Here is a 20,859-nt window from a genome sequence, read left to right on the forward strand (position 1 = left end):
TGATGAAATTTTACATGAACTTTTAAAGAAGGGGTAACTATGGGAAAAATGCTCAGTTTGATCATGCAAAGTAGCAAAAATTCTAGGGCGGCTAATTTAGTTCTAGGTGGGGCTATAGCCCCCCCCTAGCCCCTGTAGTTACGCCAATGGGTGTGCATACACAAGAAAATAATCATCTCTCCGTTGCCAGATTTTTTTATTGGAAAAAATCATTGCTGTTTGTCTGATTGAACAAATATACCGGAAATAAATATTTAAACATGTTATGTAAGCTTCTGTTCAATTCCAAGTGGTGAATAAAAAAAATTTAAACCGATAAATACCCATATATTTGATACACCGCGAACATGTGTTATGATATAGAATAAACATTTCATCAAGTCTGGCTACATTATGCATCAGCTGGCATATTTTTAACACCCCATTTCCACCCACCCCAGTTGTAAACAAAATTTATCTATTGCTGCTGCACTTTTCCGCACCAATCGCCTCACTATTACAAACAAGCGATACAGTCATTAATTTTCAAAACATTATGATGGAGTCTTGAGCCTTAAGCGCGTACAATGACAATAGACGTCTAAATAGCATAAAAACTGACACAATAATTTGACTATGACAAGAAAATAACAAAAATGACTTTAAACTATTACGATGTTAGTTAGCATGAGATCTATCTGACTATTTATGAACGTAATTCCCTCTGATTCAGTTGCAACAGCGTCTTCTTGGACGACATGTTCGGTGTACGGCTGGCAAACTGCTTCGAAAGGGAATTGAATTCACCAGATTTGAAATCACAATGAAATTACAGTATTACGGTCAGGATAAGTCATGCTGCACTCTAAAATCTTTCAGATTCGTCAAGTTGGTCACAAATCGAGAAGGAAGGGGCGGCCAGAAGGGATTCAGAATGGAAATAATTTAACATGTTCGTGTGAGGTTGTTTTATTTGTATCAACGTCTTTATCTAATTTTTATTCATAAAACATAGCTCCGGAAACATACATTTTACGATAAAAGCACTGTTTTAAGGACCGTTTGTATACAGAATGTCTTTTAATCAAGAACATCTAACCCATAATAGTTGCATTTCTGCATAATATTTGCGAATAAAACTGTAAAAGGTATAGAATAATAAAATATAACAGATAAATAATATGCTACAGCTAGTTTTCTCCGGGTGAAAAAAGGAATAAAGAAAAAATATTTTGTGATGACCGTTCACCTATTTTTTGTGCGCTATCTGCATGCCTACTTATGGGTGTGTTAACCATTTTGAAGAAAACTAACGCAGAAAATCCAATGAATGGAAAATATATTTTTTTTTGTAAACCACCGCTGCACAGACAAATAACAAAATGTTAAAACTATCTTGGAATATGATCGGGCATTACTATGGAACAATGTGGTTCACGATTAAAAGTTAGTTATTGTATAGTTTTGATTTAGCTACAAGATTAAACCTAAATCTATCCAAAATATATTGATAAACTTTTTTTTATGCGCTTCAAAACAAGGAAATCGGGATAAACGCTCAGGGAACAGTAAGAAAATCCAACACAGTTCGGAAAATAAAATCTATACCTAGAAATATAATCGCGAACAGAAGATTCCGTGATCACTAGTAGTTGGAGACTCTATCAGTTAACCGCCGGTGGTGAACCATCGTTGCTTGGTCCCTGTTGAACGAAAGTAAATGAACAGGATTTAGAACATAGGTAGGGGCGAAATTGATAAACAACTTACGCCATTCGACGGTGGCAGTGCTTTGTCCAGGTCGTTCCGCCGGCGGAACGAAGCTGGTCGCATCACGTACAATATCACAGCAAAGATCATGAGAAGCATCATCATAAAGAAGTTTCCGCTGGCATTCTGGTTCGGTGCGTTGGGCACTGGGTGTGAAATTAGATTTGAAAAAATATTGGACTTCACTTCGGGGTATGCTTATTTGATAGTATTAAAATGAAAATGTGACTTGTAAGTGTTATTTTTTTTTTTGCAAGTCTATGGAATGAGGATCTAACTATTACATTCAATTGCGCTATTTGATAAATTTTCAACTTGACAATTTAAAAACACATGACAAATTGTGAAGTTGATTAAAACCGCCGAAGTTATTAACTTTTTTTGTTACTTACAATCGACGCACTCGTTGTCCGTGCAATAGGACTGGCCATTGCGGAGCTGTAATTGTGATTAAAAGTATGATAGCTTTTATGAACATAGCAACAATTCAACCGATACTTACAATCGATAGTAGCCGGCGCATGGCCATCTCGTGGCTCCAGATACATTCACATCCATCGAATTCATCGCTCATTTTGTTGTTGCTTACTTAGAAGGGTTGAAGTGACAAAAGGATCAAATACAACTGCTGAAATAGTAAAACAACAAAATGCATTAGAGCTGAATCTCAATTAAAAGTAATTTATATTTAGGATGATTAAAGATTTAAGCCTTCTAAATGTTAACCAAAAGTTGATTTGAATATCCGAAATATTTTTTTTTCATGATTTTTTCAGACGCTAGGTTTATTGTTTTCACAAATTTGTTTATTTGAATTTCCTTATTTTTCACCCTTATCGTTTAATTCGAATACAAAATAATTTTAGAACTCCCCTTTTACTATAGTAAAATTAAATGATTCCGTTTCCGATTGCATATTATAATTTTTAATTGTATAAATGTAAATCAAATAAGTAAATTTTGAAATAGTTAAACAAATTAGACTTCCATCAAAGCAATTACGACTATAAAATTGTATTCTAATTGACCCTAACAGGATAGGTTATCTTTTGGCGTATTGCCTAGTTTAAATCAATTGAGGTATGGCTTTTTATAATTTTAATTTCATTTCATTCTAATATTCTTATGCCGAGATTTGCTTCACTTAAGGATTAATTCAGTTAGAATATAAATAGTTAATTGGCAGGGTAATAACAAAGATGAAAAATATATAAGAAAACCTGTATCTTATAATTTTAATAACGTTGTGATGAATTCGCCATTTTTTATGCTTGTGCTTATTTGTTGATAACATAGTTATAATTCCATTTATTCTACGAATAACATAGTTAGTTAGTATTCCATATTATTTTAAGGTGAAATTAAATTTGGTCTATTAGTTCCGGTCGACATGGTTTACCTTCTTATACTTTGAACAATCAGTCACAACACTGAACTACTCTTCAGGTAGGCAATTGCGTCCGAATACATTCCTCTAAAACATTTCTCTGCTATGTGGCTCACAATGTCAAAATAAACACTTACGTGGGCTATCAGCGTTGGTTGTGATTCGCTACAGCCGCTTCCAGTTGTTCCAGCTGAACCGATACAATCGTGTGCCAGCAGTATCAAAGCAGTGTTCAAGCTAGTGAGCCTATTCGTGCGGGGAAGATTCGCTCACTGTGCAAATACTAACATCCACCCACACTCAATTCAAGCAACACATGAACATATTAATCACATTTCTGATAAGAGCCCGCTTTGAAACTACAAGCAATTAAACGCACTTGATTTTTATTACTTACACACTAAATTTTCTGATCGTTCAGTAGGATTATGTCACTTTTTGAGAGGTAACTATCCCAAAATCAAGATCGACACTGGACCTATCTGATTGGGAACCTGTGGGCTAATGAGTGAACGTCGATGGTGAAAGCTTTATGTTTAGGGTGAACCAAAACAGAGAAGTGATAAGCCGATAATATTAATCAACAGCAGAAGTTTTTCTGGTTTGAACAATTTGAAATTTGTTTATTTTATTTTATTAGTTTATATTTTTTGGTTCAAACGATTTGATATTTTGTAAGCCAAAATTTCAAAAAAAAAGTGTATGCATGTTTCTTTGTCGGAATCGAAAATACAGACGAAAAGCAGTTAGTTTTTTATATACTGGTTTATCTCAGACGAAATATTAGAGCATAATAATAGGAATGAGGAAACAAATTGATTAAATCTTTGGTTTGAGGACTCCTACATCACAATCAGACACACAATTTGTTTACGTAAAAAGTATAGTACTGTAAAATTAATTACAATGAACTATTAGGTACTCAAATATTCTATAACAAATAATAAAAAGTTTCATGAATCATAAGTAAAAAATAGCTTCTGCTCATTTTGCTTTCCACAGTTACAATTTTCCGATCATATTTTTGGGACACTCTACTCCGCCCCTGAGAGGAATGTACCGTTTCTCAATGGTATGAGATTTTAGCGACACAAAAGATTGTTTTCGACCTTGCTAACATGTCGCCTTATTAAAACATTGTTCTTTCTTCGAAATAGCCAAAACACGATAGAAAGCCCCGCGCCGCTAAACATCGGACTAATGTGGCAATAAAGATGTTATTCTGCGATTCGGTTACTCTCCCGATAATTTGCACACACCACACAGAGGCACTCCTCTGTGCTTCAAGCACCTTCAGGCTTATTTACGGGGGAGGTGCTGTCTGTAAATAAACAGGACCAGAGGTACGGGTTTTCCCCGTTTTCCCTCTTTTGTTTACGTCGACGTTCTAGTTTTTCCGCATTATTTCCCAGCTGTGGTAATCTACTTACGGATGCGATGCGTAATATTTGAACAAAAGAACGAATGAAGGCAATAAATGGGGTGACGATCACTCGCGACTTACTTTTATTTTCCGCTACGACAATCGCACTTGAAGCACAAACCCTTCCACTTTTCTGACCGAGCTGACTTCGACTGAAAAATGATGGGAAAACTGCGAAAACTGTTTGTTGACAGATCAATGAGTGACCGCGAAGAAGGGTGACCAGATGTTTTTTGAGTGTTTAAATGCATGTTCACACCTCGCGGAAAACATGTCAACACGCTGATTTGCATCTACCCAAAATTGGGTATCTTTTTATTTACTTTTGAGCAAGGGCAAACTACACTCAACAAAAAAAAAATCCAAATTAAAAATGGTTCCGGGGCTCCAAAAATTCTGAAAAATTGAGGTTAGGCTCAGTTTTTTATGCAGATTCAGAATATGTAAAAACATATATACCCCTAAACAACCCAATTAAGAATAAACGTGAAGCTTAAATTTTAATCATTTTTGTGATTTGTAACATTTGAGGGGGTTAGAAGCAGAGGGGTGTAAGTGATATTTTTGTCAAAATTGAGTTGGCTACAGAAAAAAATGCTTTGATTCTCGAGCTTTGCGGTAATATTGTCGAGCCGCCACCAAACCGGACCGCGCGATTGAGCACTCGCGCTGCGACGCGAGTCGCGACAATTTGAAATATTTCATTAGTAGTGCGCATCATGCACGAGTTAACACATAGCGACGAACGACATTAAACTCTACAAGCAGCATCAGCACTTCTCAAGTGGGTCACGAACGCCGGGACAATGAACGCCGATAAAAACAATCACAACATTGTCGAGGGCACCGATCGATCTATGCTGAGTGGGCTCAACCGCCGCGGGACCGTCATCGCTGAAATTACATTTTGAGTTTTGAACCTTGAATAAAGTCTGTTCTGTTTTTACCATCAACCGACTCGGATCATTCTTTTAAAAGAACCTCCCCGGTAAAAAAGTTAACTGGCGCCCGAATAGGGACCTTGCCAAAAGTGGGAATTGTATAAGTTACAAGTGGTGAAAATCGTTAATTGTTAGCAAGTGGGAAGAGTCCTAAGTGGATATCACAAAATCCGAAAGTGGTTCAAGGAGCCAGTTCACCTGTTACAATCCGGTTCAACGAGCCCCATCACGACAACGAAAGCGAGAGCCAGGACACCGAAGCTGAGAAGCTCGATCGCTACTAGGACCCCAGTAGCAGCACTGCAGCGGCAAAAAGGAATCACCCTGAAGTAGCTGCCTGGTTTTCCCCACCGAGCGAGGCCGCCCTAAGTTACAACCCAAAAAGTCCAGGAATTTCATCATGGTACTGGCATTAATGTAAGTAATTTTTATCATTATTATCTAAAAGTGTAAGTGACAAACCAATTGAAACCAAGTGAAAAAAACATTTTTCTCCATCGTCATTACCCATAAGTGAATATCTTTATCCGATCAATTGTGACAAAATTTCGTTCTACCGAGTGGAAACAAAACAGTGCGACGGTCGAAAACAGTGCGACGGTTGTTGATTTTTTTTACCTTTTGCTTTCATATGAGCAAGAAAATCCAAGTAGAAGCATAAAAGTGTTACTGTGACGAGAAGATTTTATTTCACTCTTCCTAATTGCTAGCCTCACTAATTGATTAACCATCAGTGAATACAGCTAATTTGCTTTTCAAAATATAATTGATTAAAGATCATACAGAATTCCTTCAAAAAAACCTAGGGTGGACATTTACTTCAGAAACATAATGGCCACCAACAACGTAGTAAATAATAACATGACTGCAGACGACTTTATCGCTATTGGTAGAGTCCCCTGAATTTGTACGGTCAGTCAACTCATTCAGCGGTAATCCTACTGAATTAGTGGACTGGTTGGCCGATGTAGATTCCATTTTTCGCACTTATAATGCCAGGAACGCTACAGCTGATCAAATCAATCTCCTTCAGAGAGTGATACGGCGAAAATTACAGGCGAAGCAGCCGACATCCTAAACGCAAATAATATTACGTGTGATTGGGATGAAATTAAAACGACACTTGTTCTCTATTATAGAGACAAACGTGACGTAAAAACTCTAGATTTTGAAATGACTACAATTAAAAAACTTCCCAACGAAAACATCAGTACTTATTATAGCAGAGTAAATGATGTTTTGACCCACATAATTGCTCAAATTCATACTGATGATAAATTGAAACTTAATGCAGCAGTACACATAACATACTTTCGGGACAAAGCTCTCGACGCTTTTATTAGAGGATTGGAAAATCCTTTGAATATTTTATTAAAAAGTACAAATCCGACATCGCTCGGACAAGCATACCAATTTTGCATGGACTATTATAATATGAACTTTAGGTCTGCACCTTTCAGAAACGAGTTGGGCAACCAACCAACACCTAAACCTAATGAGCCACCAAAGATAAATATTTCCAACGCCCGATCAGGTTTACCACCTCCGCTCCCGCCAAAGTATTTCTTCAAACCAAACCAGCCTCAACCAAATCGTTTCAGATTCATGCCACCACCGCAAAGAACATTTACTTTCGCCCCACCGCAAAGACCATTTCCCTTTGCTTCACAGCAAAGAACATACCCTTTTGCTCCGCCACAAAGAACATTTCCCCCACCGGAACCAATGGAAGTCGATCAAAGCCTACGATCGCGAAATTTAAATTATGGAAATCGCCCTCCAATGAACATGAAACGTCCTCACCCTCCTTCCCAACAACATACAAATTTCAAAAGACAAGCATATCCACTTGAGGATACATACCAAACGTTTGAAGAACAGTATGACTACTACGATTACGACCCATACTATAATTATGACACTGGATACGACTCATATTACAACCTAGGATAGGATGTGACAACTCAATTGAGACTGCCTTGTTGTTTTTTAGTTGGTTGCTCTGACGAGGTGGTCGCCAGTGCAGCCAAATTAATTTGGTACAAAATCTTCCAAATATCATGTATCAAAATTTGATGTTTTTCTTCCCGTTCCATCCACTATTTATGTAAGAGAAGTGAAAGACTAACAGAGAGAAGTTTTCGCTACTGAAAAAATGACTTTGAGATCGAAAATGACAGAAAGGTGAATGATAATGCTTAAAATCAGAAGTTTTAAACCTGTACAACCCTTGAGAATAATTTATATGGCGTTTGCAGTTCAATATAAATTTATTTCTTACCAAAAAACTGGAACTCAAACATTTACGTATTTTGCTTAATATCAACTTTAAAAACCTGCAACACGGCCAAACTAACAACATGCTGCCCTACGGAAAACGCGCCGCCACCAATCGAAGTAATCGATTGTCATTTTCAACCAATCAGCAACCGGTACGATTGTGACAGCAAATCGGTACGATTTTTACTGACTACTTGTCACATCCTATCCTAGATTACAACGAAGAAACACAGCAAGAAACAGAAACCCAAAACATACTCGACGCCAACGTTCCGTTAAGTGACGAAAATAGTGCTGTTCAAAATGATAGTAACCTTGCATCTACCAATTTTTTAGAATGGACCCCAGAGTGGTAAGTATGCCATATATAATGCTGAAAACCACTATCGGAAATTTTCCTTTTTTAATTGATACAGGCGCTAATATTAATATTATTAGTCCCAAATTAGCTTACACTTTCAAAAATGCGAAACCATATAAACTGCAAGAAATATTTCTAGTGCAAATGGCAACTTCAATACTTCTTCAGCAATTAATATTAATTTTTTTTCACCAAAAATTGACCATACGGCACAATTCATACTTCACAATTTTCTCGAACTTTTTCGAAGGAATCATCGGAACCGGCATACTAAATACATTAGGTGCAATTGTTGACTTGGCAAACAAAAATTTAACATTACAATTAGGTGAACAAAAACTGACCATACCCCTCCTGTCCTACATTCCCCAACGACAAGCATCGAATAGCTTAACTGTGACGACACCCGACACCTTTTACGGCGACAAAATTGAACTCGAACGTACTGACTGCAACGCGGATATACAAAGCAATAATGCATTAGACCCAACTTCATTCAGAACAGCTCATCTTTCAGAGAACCAAAACAAAGCATTGCTAAATGTACTCCAAAAGCATGACTACGCTTTTCATAAGCCTGATAATAAACTTACATGCAGCACGGTAGTTGAATGCTCTATCAACACCATCGACGATATCGCGGTTCACCAAAAGGTTTATCCATATCCAGCAGCGTATGTTGACGAAGTCAATATACAAATAAATAAACTTTTAAATGATGGGATCATTCGTCCCTCACGCTCTTTTTGGACGTCACCCGTTTGGATTGTTCCAAAGAAAACGGATGCATCGGGATAAAAAATTTCGTATGGTAATCGATTATCGTAAGTTAAACGAAAAACCATATCAGACCGTTATCCCATGCCGGAAATTAATTATGTATTGGACCAATTGAAAGGCCAAAATTTTTTACAACTCTTGATTTGGCATCTGGTTTCCACCAGATCAGAATGAAAGAGAGCGACATCGAAAAACAGCGTTTTCAATCAACAATGGCAAATATGAATTCACAAGAATGCCATTTGGATTAAAAATGCGCCGGCTATTTTTCAACGAGCCATTGATGATGTGCTCCGTAAACACATTGGAAAAATCTGCTACGTATACATGGATGATGTAATTGTATTTGGCAGAAATTTTGAAGAAGCCTTGACAAACCTTGAAACTATTGTCAAAGCATTGAACGATGCAAATCTAAAAATTCAGCTAGATAAGTCCGAATTTTTGCATCAAGAAATCGAATTTTGGGATATGTGATTGGATCCACAGGAATCAAGGCCAATCCCCAAAAATCGAAGTAATTCGAAGATACCCAATTCCTAATTCGATAAAGGAATTGAGATCTTTCCTTGGCATGATGAGTTACTACAGAAGATTCGTAAAGGATTTTGCAAAATTGCTAAACCCCTCACGAACCTTCTAAGGAGAGAAGAACATGAGTTCAACAAAAAAAATCAAACTCGACGAAGCTGAGACAAAATGCTTCGAAAAAATGAAATCAATACTATCATCTTCTGATGTGTTGGCATATCCAGACCATTCAAAGCCCTATATATTGACCACAGATGCATTAGACTTTGCGATAGGCGCTGTACTTTCACAAGGTGAAATTGGGAAAGACAGACCGATCCATTTCGCGTCACGGTCTTTAACAAGAGCAGAAGAAAAACATTCTGTTCCTGAGAAAGAAATGTTGGCCATATTTTGGGCTCTTAAAGTATTCCGAAACTATTTATACGGAGCCAAATTTAAAATTTTTACAGATCATCAGCCTTTGACATTTGCATTATCACCTAAAAATACAAACACCAAATTAAAAAATATGAAATCTTATCTTGAGGAACACGATTACGAGATTGCCTATAAACCAGGTAAATCGAATGTCGTTGCGGATGCTCTTAGTCGCATCGCATGCTCTATGACTTGTACCCAACATTCAGCTGACGATAGTGATGATATGTTCATCATATCTACGGAAGCACCCATTAATGCCTTTAAACACCAGGTAATAATAAAAAGAGGTCCAGACAAAATAGAAACTACTCATCCTTTCCCTAACTATACACCAATTTTAATTCATATAAACGATATTAATGAAAACTCTATATTTCAGGTTCTGAAAGAATACGTTGATCCGACCAAGTTAAACGGATTATTAACTGAGGAAAAAATCATATGTCAAATACAAGAAGTGTATAAAAAACACTTTACTCAAGAAAACATGTTAAAAATCCGTTTTTCTCAAAAATTCCTCATCGACGTATCGGAAGAAGATGTTCAATGGAGAATTATTGAAAAAGAGCACTATAGAGCACACCGCGGTTTAGAGGAAAACAAAGCCCAAATCCTCAGGAAATATTATTTTCCACAATTGAATAGTAAGCTTCGAGAATTCACGAAGAACTGTCAATTGTGTCAAGAAAATAAATATGACCGTAATCCTATTCATTATCCACTTCAAAGAACCCCTATCCCGAATACACCTTTCCAAATTGTACACATTGACATAATGTTTTTAGAAAATTAATGTTCCTAGCGGGCGTCGATAAATTTTCCAAGTTCGCTCAATTCCATCTAGTAGAATCAAGAGCAACCGTTGACATAATGCCTGCTGTAAAAGAAGTTCTCACAAAATTTAAATTACCGGAAATTGTCGTAATGTACAATGAAAATCGTTTATTTCTGGCGAATTAACAAATTTCTTTAATGAAAACAAAATCGCTTCTTATATAGCAGCAACTGGACGAAGTGAGATGAATGGAGTAGTCGAAAGATTTCACGACACTTTACAAGAAACTTAGCGAATCACGAAGGCAGCGAATCCACGACAAAAACCAGAGCAGCTTGTCGAAATGTCTTTGATTAAGTACAATCACACTATCCCTTCTTGTACTCAATTCACACCCTTTGAAATCATTATTCCAAGCTCCCAAAGTTCCAAAATTATCGAAAACGTTTACCAAAATCTGCAGAAAAACAAAATCGAGACCTAGAATACCATAACAAAAGCTGACTCCAAAACACATAAACGAAAACCAGGAAGCCTTTGAAAAGACAAGAAGACGGATAAAAACCGTCCCACGTTATAAAAAATAAAAATCAAAAATGTTCACAATAGCACTATAACAACTTCTGATAACAGACGAGTCCACAAAAATGACCTAAAAATTCGATACACTTAATTTCGTTTTAGATTTTTACTGTTACAACTCTTTGGAGGCGGTACTCAACAGACGATCGCCATACATAAAACGGACAAATTACCTCTTTTCCTATATGATAAAGGCCCTGGACGTATTCAAATAAGTTCTCATTACTACATCCACCACTTTAATTTGGAGTCATTCAAAATTCACATACAAGATTTAAAATTAAAATTCAAACAAATAGAAGAAAATCAGTTTACTAGTCTCATATTAGATGAATTTAACGAGTTAGATACCAACTTAAAAATTTGTTACCAATCAGAAGAAGAAAAAGATGGAATCAGTTAGGAACAGTATGGAAGTATATCGCAGGAAGCCCTGATGCTACAGATCTTATAATTATCAATAGTTCGATTAATGGCCTTGTTAGCAACAATAATGAACAGATTAGAATAAATAGGGAAATTTCATTGCAAATGAAGGAAATAGTGTATAAAACAAAAGAATCCATTGACATGCTTAACTCAAAATCATCTGAACTATATTCTGTAAACATATTTTTGAATCTTAAATTCTTGAATGATAAATTAGATCACATTATTCAAACAATTGCTTTAGCCAAAGTAGGGATACTTAATGAAAAGGTATTGAGTCAGACAGAAGTCGAATTACTTGTTAAAGATTTAAGCAAAGAAAACTTGACTGTTTGGAACACCGCCGAAGCACTTACCTACGTCACCACATCAATAGTCACCAACGAACTCGACATCGCCCTTTTACTTAAATTGCCCAAACTAGACCCGAGAGTTTTAGAAAAATCTTCGTTCTACCAACTTGGTTTAATCGTCAACAAATCCATATTTCCAACCACAATTATCTACACCATGGAACTCAATACTACATCGTAAACAGCCTACAGCCAAAGATCTTTGACGCTAAGGACGCTACACTAGATTCTACAGCCTGTGTGTCCAACTTGTTAGATGGGAAACCAGCCAAATGCGATTATCTAGCCAACCCGACGGAAGAAATCGTAGCAATCGACAACCAACATCTTATCACCAATGTGTTAGGAAATTTTACCCTACACACCAACTGTGGTTTGTCTGAAAGGAACCTGTCTGGAACTTATCTGATTTCGTTCAACAACTGTGAGGTAACGATCAACAATCAAACATTTTCGAACTACAACCAGAATATAACAGGTAAACCGATCCATGTACCGATGTATGGCATTCCCATCGAAAACAACGTATTGTTGTTAATTTGAGCCTACATCACCTGCACAACCTGCATCTAGAAGCTAGGAAGGAGATGGAGCAAATCCGTTTGAACACTACAAGTATTCAATGGCCACATTGGACAATCTTTGGGGATTATCATTCTCTCCCGTCATCATATGTGCTGTTCTCTTTTGTATATCTTTCGTAACAGAAAACCAGAAGTGGAAATTCAAATGAACCAACAGAAGACGACGCCGGAGGAAACAAGGACATTTCAAATTTTGCCGCTGAGTGAAATTGTTCGTACGGAGCCTCACACTGAAGGGGACAAGTTAACACATAGCGACGAACGACATTAAACTCTACAAGCAGCATCAGCACTTCTCAAGTGGGTCACGAACGCCGGGACAACGAACGCCGATAAAAACAATCACAACATTGTCGAGGGCACCGATCGATCTATGCTGAGTGGGCTCAACCGCCGCGGGACCGTCATCGCTGAAATTACATTTTGAGTTTTGAACCTTGAATAAAGTCTGTTCTGTTTTTACCATCAACCGACTCGGATCATTCTTTTAAAAGAACCTCCCCGGTAAAAAAGTTAACTCACGCATGGATGTTCTATCATGCGCACTAATCAGAAATGAGTTGCGACGTCTGATAACTGCAGATATTTCGTTTTATTGAAAACAAATTTTCGATTTTCTACTATACACGGTATGTCGATATAGTTTGTACGATGTTTATGAAAAATGTGAAAATTCATAGAAAATTGTAAATTTTTTGAACTTCCATACAATTTGTATGGAGCTAAAAAATATTGAAAAACTTTGCCCCCATTTTTCTCAAAACTAACATTTTGTCACTTACACCCCTTTGCATTTGAGCCCCTTATTTAAACATAGCATAGTATAATACTAATGACACACTGGTGGTATTCGTACCATGGTATAAGTTGTACAGTTGTACCACAGGTGTGTCACCTTGTACCATGCTGGTACAACGAGGAAAACCATGGTACAATATGTACTAGGGTACATAACCGTGGTATACCACGGTCCTTGTACCATCAGTGTATCTTTAGTATAAAGTGTATACTATCAAACAATTAAATTTATACTAAAGAGCTCCGCACATAGGATACGTTTGCGTTGCGTTTGACACATTTCCCATGGGAAAACTGTCAAACGCAACGTAAACGTATCCTATGTGCGGGGCTCTTAAGTCTGTGTTGTGCTGGAATATTTAAAATTGTATTACTAATGTTTGCTCAAGTGTGATGAGACACGTTTTTTTTTGTCCTGAAATCGCAAAAACCATCATCGTTCGTTCGATTGAGAAGAAATCCTGCGGCGCATGGCGAATCATGTACATAGGATGTTCGATAACTGCAAGTCATTTAAATGCAATGCTTTTTAACTGCAATTCGATAGTTGCAATAGTATTGCAGTTATCGGACCGCTAAACTTCAAACTGATGTCAAACTCAATGACAGCTGCATTGCGCTGCACATTTAGATGCACTTTTATTGCATCTGACGTCGATTGACAACCGTTTGACGTCTAGAATGCGTTGCAGTCAAGGGGTGTCTCACAGCTATCGATGGCAGCAACCCGCATAATAAAATACCTTCTGGCTTAATGTTGGTACCATTCAATTGCTTTAAGTCAAAGTGTTGAAATATATGTAACGTTTCTTTTATAATTTGATAATATTGATTCTGCTGTAATCAACTGTACCGAATTATCAATCTACATCAATATATGCAGTTAATATATACCACAATGTTGACCAGGTGTGTTGTATTGTTCAAATAGTAATGAAGGATTATAAGGAACAATTATTTAGTTGTTTGACATGTACTAACTATATCACGTAAAATCCAAACACGGTTAGTTATTCTCCATCCACAAAGTGTCAAACATTGTTGTTAGCTCTCGAGAAAGTGCCTAAGTCAGCTACTTCGTTCGCATTTTCCCGATTTCTACGGTCCTCAAACAAATATTGCTGCAGATGTGATCATTTATTGATAAGAATGAAGGTAATAAATGGTTAGATGACTTTACCCATTAATGGGTACTCTGTTATTGTTGATATTATTCCCACCGTGAAAAATTCACCCATTTTCTTTAAAAAGTGCCTCTACCCATTAAAATGGGGAGAGGCACTTTTATGAGAAAATGGGTGAATTTTTCACGGTGGGAATAATATCAACAATAACAGAGTACCAATTAATGGGAAAATTCATCTAACCATGTAAACGTACCATTTTTATACTGAGATTTTAAACTAGCTTAAAGTAATATGTACTATTTATAAGTTCGATACAACGTTATAAGTGTTGGAATATCAGGTAGTGTGCAACGCTTCGCTGTGGATCGAAGATGGATAGGAAGCAGGTGCCAGTTGGTTGTAGTTGGTCTTGGATAGATTACGAAATATTGTTATGTATGTATTGTATATACCTATTGTTGAATAAAGAGAACTGCAGCTGCTGGCAGAAGTATCAGTCAGTAGCCTACCGTGGTGTAGAGAGAGAACTCTAGTATTTGTTGTTCTTCGTGAAGGGGTTTCCTTCTTCTGCCCAACAGGTTATGGGCCCAGGAACGATTCCCGTTCTCCATCTTAGTGGGATATAATGGCCGTCGACGTTATCGCATTGGGATCATGGATCGGCCGCATAAGTCGCGTGGCGCAGTGGGATCATGAATCAGCCACGTAAGTCTTGGGTAGCGTCGGACGGAATTCATCAGGAGGAACGTTCGGTAGGATGCTGGCTGGTCAGCAGGAGTCCAGGAGGAGCTTTGGTTCGGAACATTCAGAAGCTGGTCGGGAGAGCATCGAGAGGCGCTGTGCAAGCTTCGGAGTCGGACCACTTGTGCAGGCGCATGTGCTGGAGAGGTTGTCGTACAAACATCGGAGTGGAGGCCATTTGTACGGGAAACGGATTTGAACCAGGAGGAATTGTTCCGGCGAGGAGGAGCTCTGGGCGGGAGGCTCGGTGTTAGAAGAAGCCAAGAGAGTTGCGAGGCGTGCACACTAAGGAGGAGTGTTGGAATATCAGGTAGTGTGCGACGCTTCGGTGTAGATCGAAGATGGATAGGAAGCAGGCGCCAGTTGGTTGTAGTTGCTCTTGGGTAGATTACGAAATATTGTTATGTGTGTATTGTATATACCTATTGTTGAATAGAGAGAACTGCAGCTGTTGAAATTGAACCCAGCCGTTTCTTAGTTATGCGGAATACAGACCAATTCATTTTTATATAAGTATAACAAGAAGAAGAAGAAGAAAACATATCCATACGGTACTTACGGAAAGCTAAATCACATATATGTTGCAATGCAACCGTTAGTACATGAGCTATACGTTCAATCTCATAATTAAAATTCTGCCCCATTTTGCCCCTACATGTATGCAATTAATGTCAAAATTCTCATTTTTGAACAAAAAATCATCAATAACTTCGTCAATATTGAAAATAAGGAGAAACTGTCTTCGAAAGGTTCATGTTTTTTATCGCAACGGACATCTTTGTAGAACATTTGAAAAATCTTAAAAATATATTGACGAAAGTATCGTGAAAAACCTGTTTTTTGGTGGTCGTTCATAAATAACGACCCATATCTCGACTTCTATAGCAGATAGAAATAAAATTTATATAGCAAAATTTTTCGTAGAAATTTTTTCTACAACTTTCTCGAAGACACCAATGATGTATCTTCATAATTGGAGGAAAGAGAATTTCCATCTCACTTTTAGGGGGATTAGCCAAAAAAAAATTTTTTTTCCAGAATGTGGAGCTTAACATACTGAAACTTTTCTCCGAAGTCACTGAGACTCTAAAATCAACTTTTCATGGCCAAAACATTTTCGATCACGAATTCCTGGGTTAGAAAACACTGTGCCCTGTAGGTACTTCCCCATTCAACATGTACGTATATCGCCACCACTTCCACATCTTATGTTGCATTGTATACGACTTTGTGTTGACTGGGTAAAGGGCCATATCTTTAACAACTTCAAACACATCATCCTGGAAGAGTATCTGAAAAATAACTAGGAGAAATTCTAAAATAAAGAGTATTTTCAAAAAAAGTTCATAAGGAATTTTTAGAAGAAAATATTTTCGAATTTCCAAACAGATTTAAACTAAATAACTAAATAACTAAACAAAATAAACTAAAATTCTCAAATGATATGGAAATGGTAATATCATCTTCCAAACTTAGACGTACATTTTCATGATAGAATTAGAGGCGAAAGTATAGAATTGATAGTTCCGTTAGGATACTTAGAGACAGTACTCGTCGATAGAAAATCCTTCCGCACGCGATGGCATATGAGCAAATCAAACCACCTTCCTTTTGCCAGTGGAGATATATAAGCTTCCACACTGATATCCTTCCCTCCCCCTTCATACGGGAGTTTGGCTGGAGGAAGGTCGTGCGATATGTGCCATCAAAAATATTGCCCTCCGCTCGCTTTCAAATCGACTTCTATAAAAACATTCTTCATGCCTGCCGTATCCTAACGGAACTATCAATTCTACACACAATGCACGAAGGCGATGATGGTGGGGAGGTATCGCATACCATGTCTAATTCATTGATGCATTCTGGTATACCACACCAAAACAGAATGGATACTAGCAAACCTGTTTCCGCCGCGACCCCCGCCACAAGACCTATCCTCCTGACTCTGGGCCATTCGTTGTTTTTTTCCGACCCAAAGGCAAACGATTGAATATCAGTCAGATCAGCAAAGATCTAGAAAAGCGATTTTCGTCTGTCACGACCATTGACATGGTTGGGTCCAGTAAGATTCGCGTCACTTGTTCTGATCGCAAACAGGCCAACGAGATTGCCTGCTCTGAGCTCTTTACTCTTGAGTACAAGGTTTATCTCCCATCAGCAGTGTGTGAAATCACGGGAGTGATCACGGAGGGGAGCATGACATGCGATGATTTGAAACAAGGCTCCGGCCGTTTCAAAAATGGTTCTCTGCCTCCTGTTGAAATACTGGACTGCAAACAAATGCATTCAGTGTCGCAGGAGGGGGACAAACGAGTTTATTCGCCTTCAGACTCCTTCTGTGCGACCTTCGCCGGGTCCGCACTGCCTGATTATGTGGTGATTGGAAAACTTCGTCTACCGAAGGTGATGAATTGTGTTAATTGCAAGCAGCTGGGCCACACCGCTCAGTACTGCTGCAATAAACCTCGCTGTGCATCGTGCGGAGAGAAGCATGTGGAGGGCGCGTGCAAGACGGCGCCGAAATGTGTTTATTGCAACGAAGCCCCTCCACATGCGTTCGAAGCCTGTCCGACGTACATACAGCGGCGAATTCACCAGAAACGGTCTCTTTAGCAGCGTTCTCGACGAAGCTACGCCGAGATGCTGAAGAAAGCCGCTTCACCGGTTGTTTCTGACACCATCTACTCGTCTCTTCCTTTGGACGATCAAGAAAGCTCTGACTCGGAAGTTGGAAATGGGGTCCCCTTTGGCCCAAACGAAGTTACTGCGACATTTTGGTCTCGAACATCCTCAGACCGATCACCGCGCGTAAAACGTTCAAACGTTGAAGAGCTCACAACCCCTTGGCCAATGGTTCGTAGCTGATTTATGTGGCGCTTCCAAATTCGGCCATCATCAAGCAAGATAAGGTAATGCAATTTTCCTAAACGCCTAAGCACTTCTTCTAATCTGCGCAAATGGGACTCGTCATCAGGCCCCGTGACACGAATGTCGTCGATAAAACAGTAACACCTGGAATACCCTGCAATATCTGTTCCATCAATCTTTGAAACACAGCTGGAGCGGAAGCCACACCATACATCAATCTGGTGGGACGATATAGTCCTTTGTGAGTACTAAGTGTCAGTAAACACCTGTCCTCCTCTCGGACTTCGAGCTGCAAATAAGCCTGTGACAAATCAATTTTTGAAAATTTGTCTCCTCCCGCGACTGTCGCAAACAACTCCTCAACCGTTGGTAATGGATGGTCGTCTACCAGTAAATTGGGATTGATGGTGATTTTGTAGTCACCGCACAACCTGACCTTGCCACCAGCTTTTCTAACTGGAACAACAGGTGTAGCCCAATCAGAATGATCAATTTTCTCCCAAATGTCATCCTTAACAAGCCTATCTATTTCAGTTTCTACCGAATCGCGTACCGAAAATGCTACTGGCCGTTGCTTTATGTACACCGGTTGTACATCAGCGCGCATATTTAGAGTAGCCTGAACACCTGTCATTTTTCCAATGCTCCCATTGAAAACACGAGAATATTTGTCCAATATTTTTGACAATGCATTGGGAGTCGATTTGCAAGAATTGGAATTTGAAATTGAATGTACTCCAGGTTTGAAAACGCTATTGGAATCGATATTTAATCGAAGCAACCAGTCACGACCCAAAATTGGATGTCTGTTAGACTCCGCCACATGTAAAGGTAGTGTGAGCGTATCACCGTTCGAATGTGTATTAACCATAATTTTCCCGAGAACATTAATATCGGTGTCGCAATAACTTACCAGTTTTGTAACAGTCGGGTGGATAGGGAAGTCCTTGAAGTACCGTATTTGGTCGTGGGAACTAATTAGGGAAACCGGTGATCCAGTATCTACCTCGAAAGTCAGCGTCCTCCCATCAATCGTTAGATCCAGCATGAATTTGTCAGCAAACCCCGGCATGCTTCGCAGGTGAAAGACATCTTTGATTACAGGTGAGTCTTCGATGTGGTGTGTAACAGCCTTCTCCTTCGGGTTTCCACGTAATTTCGTTTGGCAAACTTTCTCCAAGTGTTCTTTGCGTTTGCAGTAATTACACACGGTTGACTGATGTCTGCACTTGTTGGCAAAGTGATCTGGATCTCCGCATCGGTAGCAAGCTTTCTCCTGAGACGAGTATTTAGACTTTGTTTTCGGCGCCGACATTTTCGTACTCATCTTCTTCTTCTTCTGACGTCCTTGTTCCAGAAATTGAACCTCCGATTTAGAAACCGTTCCATGCATTTCGTCAGTACCTCTATGAGACATTTCCATGCTGAAAGCGATTTCCTTTGCTTTCTCTAGAGTCAACGCACGTACCTCCAGTAAACGGGATTGAATGGTACGATTCCGCAATCCGAAAACAAACTGATTCCGGATGGCAGTTTCCAAATGGGCACCAAAGTTACATGTCTGTGCCAGTTTTTCGAGGTCCGTTATGTAGTCGCACAGCGCTTCATGGTCCAACTGCTTCCTACAGATGAATTTGTAGTTTTCCAAGATCTCCAGTGGCGCCGGACTGTGATGTGCTTTTAGAAGCACAACGATGTCGTTGTATGTACGGGTTTCCGGGGAACGGTTCTGCAACTTATTGCACAAAACATCGTACGTCGGACCACCCATGAAGTGCAGCAAGTAATCTCGCCTGTCAGCCTGAGCAACCTTGTAGATCCGGAACGAAATTTCTAAGCGCTCCAACCAGCGGTCAAATTTAGCAGTTGCTGCGTTGAAAGGCTCGAAACTGAACGAAACAGGCATAACAGCAGGCGTGGCATTTGAGGTAGCAGTAGGATCGGCGAGCGCCATCTTGGCAGAAAAAAATCACTTTTCGCGGAAGAAATTTAGCGTTTTCTCGAACTTTTCCTCTTCTCGTCGCCAAATATTGTAAACCCGCAGTAGCCCGGATTACGAATATAGCACAAACGAAAGTATTTACTGTACAAACTAACTTTATTTATATATTTTTACAGAGAGCAAGTATGAACGTGTTTCTCTCGTGACTAGGGTAAATGATGTATCTTGGACAAGCGCAGGACATTCATTAGGAAATATATCGAGATTGAATAGTATAAACCAATTGAAAACCACTAGGTTCATCCAAACACATAACCTATGATTAGTCTTGTGTCTCCATTGCCCAATTTTTGAGTAAATTACGTTTACAAGGTGTAAATTGTGGTAGACTGCGAACTGAAATATTTTCTTTTTGGACATCAAATATATAATTTCGACATGGAAAATGCATATATTTTGGACAGAGTCATTTTCTCCTAATTTAAAAATGGCCACCTACAGATCTCAATGGTATGACTTACCTACACGTATCCACATTCATCTAAATGCATTTATTTGCTTAACTGACATAGGTTAAACACGAAAATTAACATTTTTTCGCAATCTTATCGATATCATTGAAAACAGCCTGAAAGTTGGCAATTAATGGTTCATCCATGTACTGTACATGGGGTGACCAATAAATGTCTGATGCATAAAAACATAACTTCATTTTGGTCACTCCTTTTTCATCCGTCTCAAGTTCATGTTAAGCGATTGGAATATGATAGTATCTCAATTACAAT

The 20,859-nt window shown here is 38.6% G+C and overlaps 2 protein-coding genes across 9 annotated transcripts; both read right to left on the minus strand.

The window, feature by feature from the left end:
• Positions 1-932: 932 nt before the first annotated feature.
• On the minus strand, positions 933-4,764 carry LOC134218453 (small integral membrane protein 14). Of its 8 annotated transcripts, XR_009981351.1 has the most exons (6): positions 3,274-3,476; positions 2,252-2,377; positions 2,142-2,187; positions 1,750-1,895; positions 1,588-1,682; positions 933-1,118 (listed from the first exon to the last, which is right to left on the minus strand). XR_009981351.1 is itself a non-coding variant. In XM_062697452.1 (5 exons), exons 2-5 carry the CDS (start codon positions 2,321-2,323, stop codon positions 1,644-1,646), a joined length of 303 nt encoding a protein of 100 aa, XP_062553436.1. In that variant the 5' UTR covers positions 2,324-2,377; positions 4,641-4,764; the 3' UTR covers positions 933-1,643. The 8 variants fall into 8 exon arrangements, 7 of the variants coding, with proteins under 7 accessions (XP_062553436.1, XP_062553437.1, XP_062553439.1 ...); XM_062697452.1 differs by lacking the exon at positions 3,274-3,476 and adding an exon at positions 4,641-4,764 and having other exon boundaries at positions 933-1,682; XM_062697453.1 differs by lacking the exon at positions 3,274-3,476 and adding an exon at positions 4,641-4,732 and having other exon boundaries at positions 933-1,682; positions 2,252-2,374.
• Positions 4,765-18,208: 13,444 nt separating this feature from the next.
• LOC134208914 (uncharacterized protein K02A2.6-like) lies at positions 18,209-20,086 on the minus strand. The gene has a single exon (XM_062684876.1). The coding sequence runs from the start codon at positions 20,084-20,086 to the stop codon at positions 18,209-18,211; it is 1,878 nt and encodes a 625-aa protein (XP_062540860.1).
• Between the last annotated feature and the right edge of the window lie 773 nt (positions 20,087-20,859).

This window comes from Armigeres subalbatus, chromosome 2 (genome assembly GCF_024139115.2).
Source record: "Armigeres subalbatus isolate Guangzhou_Male chromosome 2, GZ_Asu_2, whole genome shotgun sequence".
Classification (NCBI taxonomy): Eukaryota; Metazoa; Arthropoda; class Insecta; order Diptera; family Culicidae; genus Armigeres; species Armigeres subalbatus.

Excerpts from the sequence above, each read along its gene's own strand:
- LOC134218453 (XM_062697452.1), bottom strand. The coding sequence starts at position 2,323 with ATGAGCGATGAATTCGATGGATGTGAATGTATCTGGAGCCACGAGATG. Across the intron at positions 2,188-2,251 it reads TGCGCCGGCTACTATCGATT|CTCCGCAATGGCCAGTCCTA; the intron begins GTAAGTATCGGT and ends TCACAATTACAG. Across the intron at positions 1,896-2,141 it reads GGACAACGAGTGCGTCGATT|TGCCCAACGCACCGAACCAG; the intron begins GTAAGTAACAAA and ends TTTCACACCCAG.
- LOC134208914 (XM_062684876.1), bottom strand. The coding sequence starts at position 20,086 with ATGGCGCTCGCCGATCCTACTGCTACCTCAAATGCCACGCCTGCTGTT.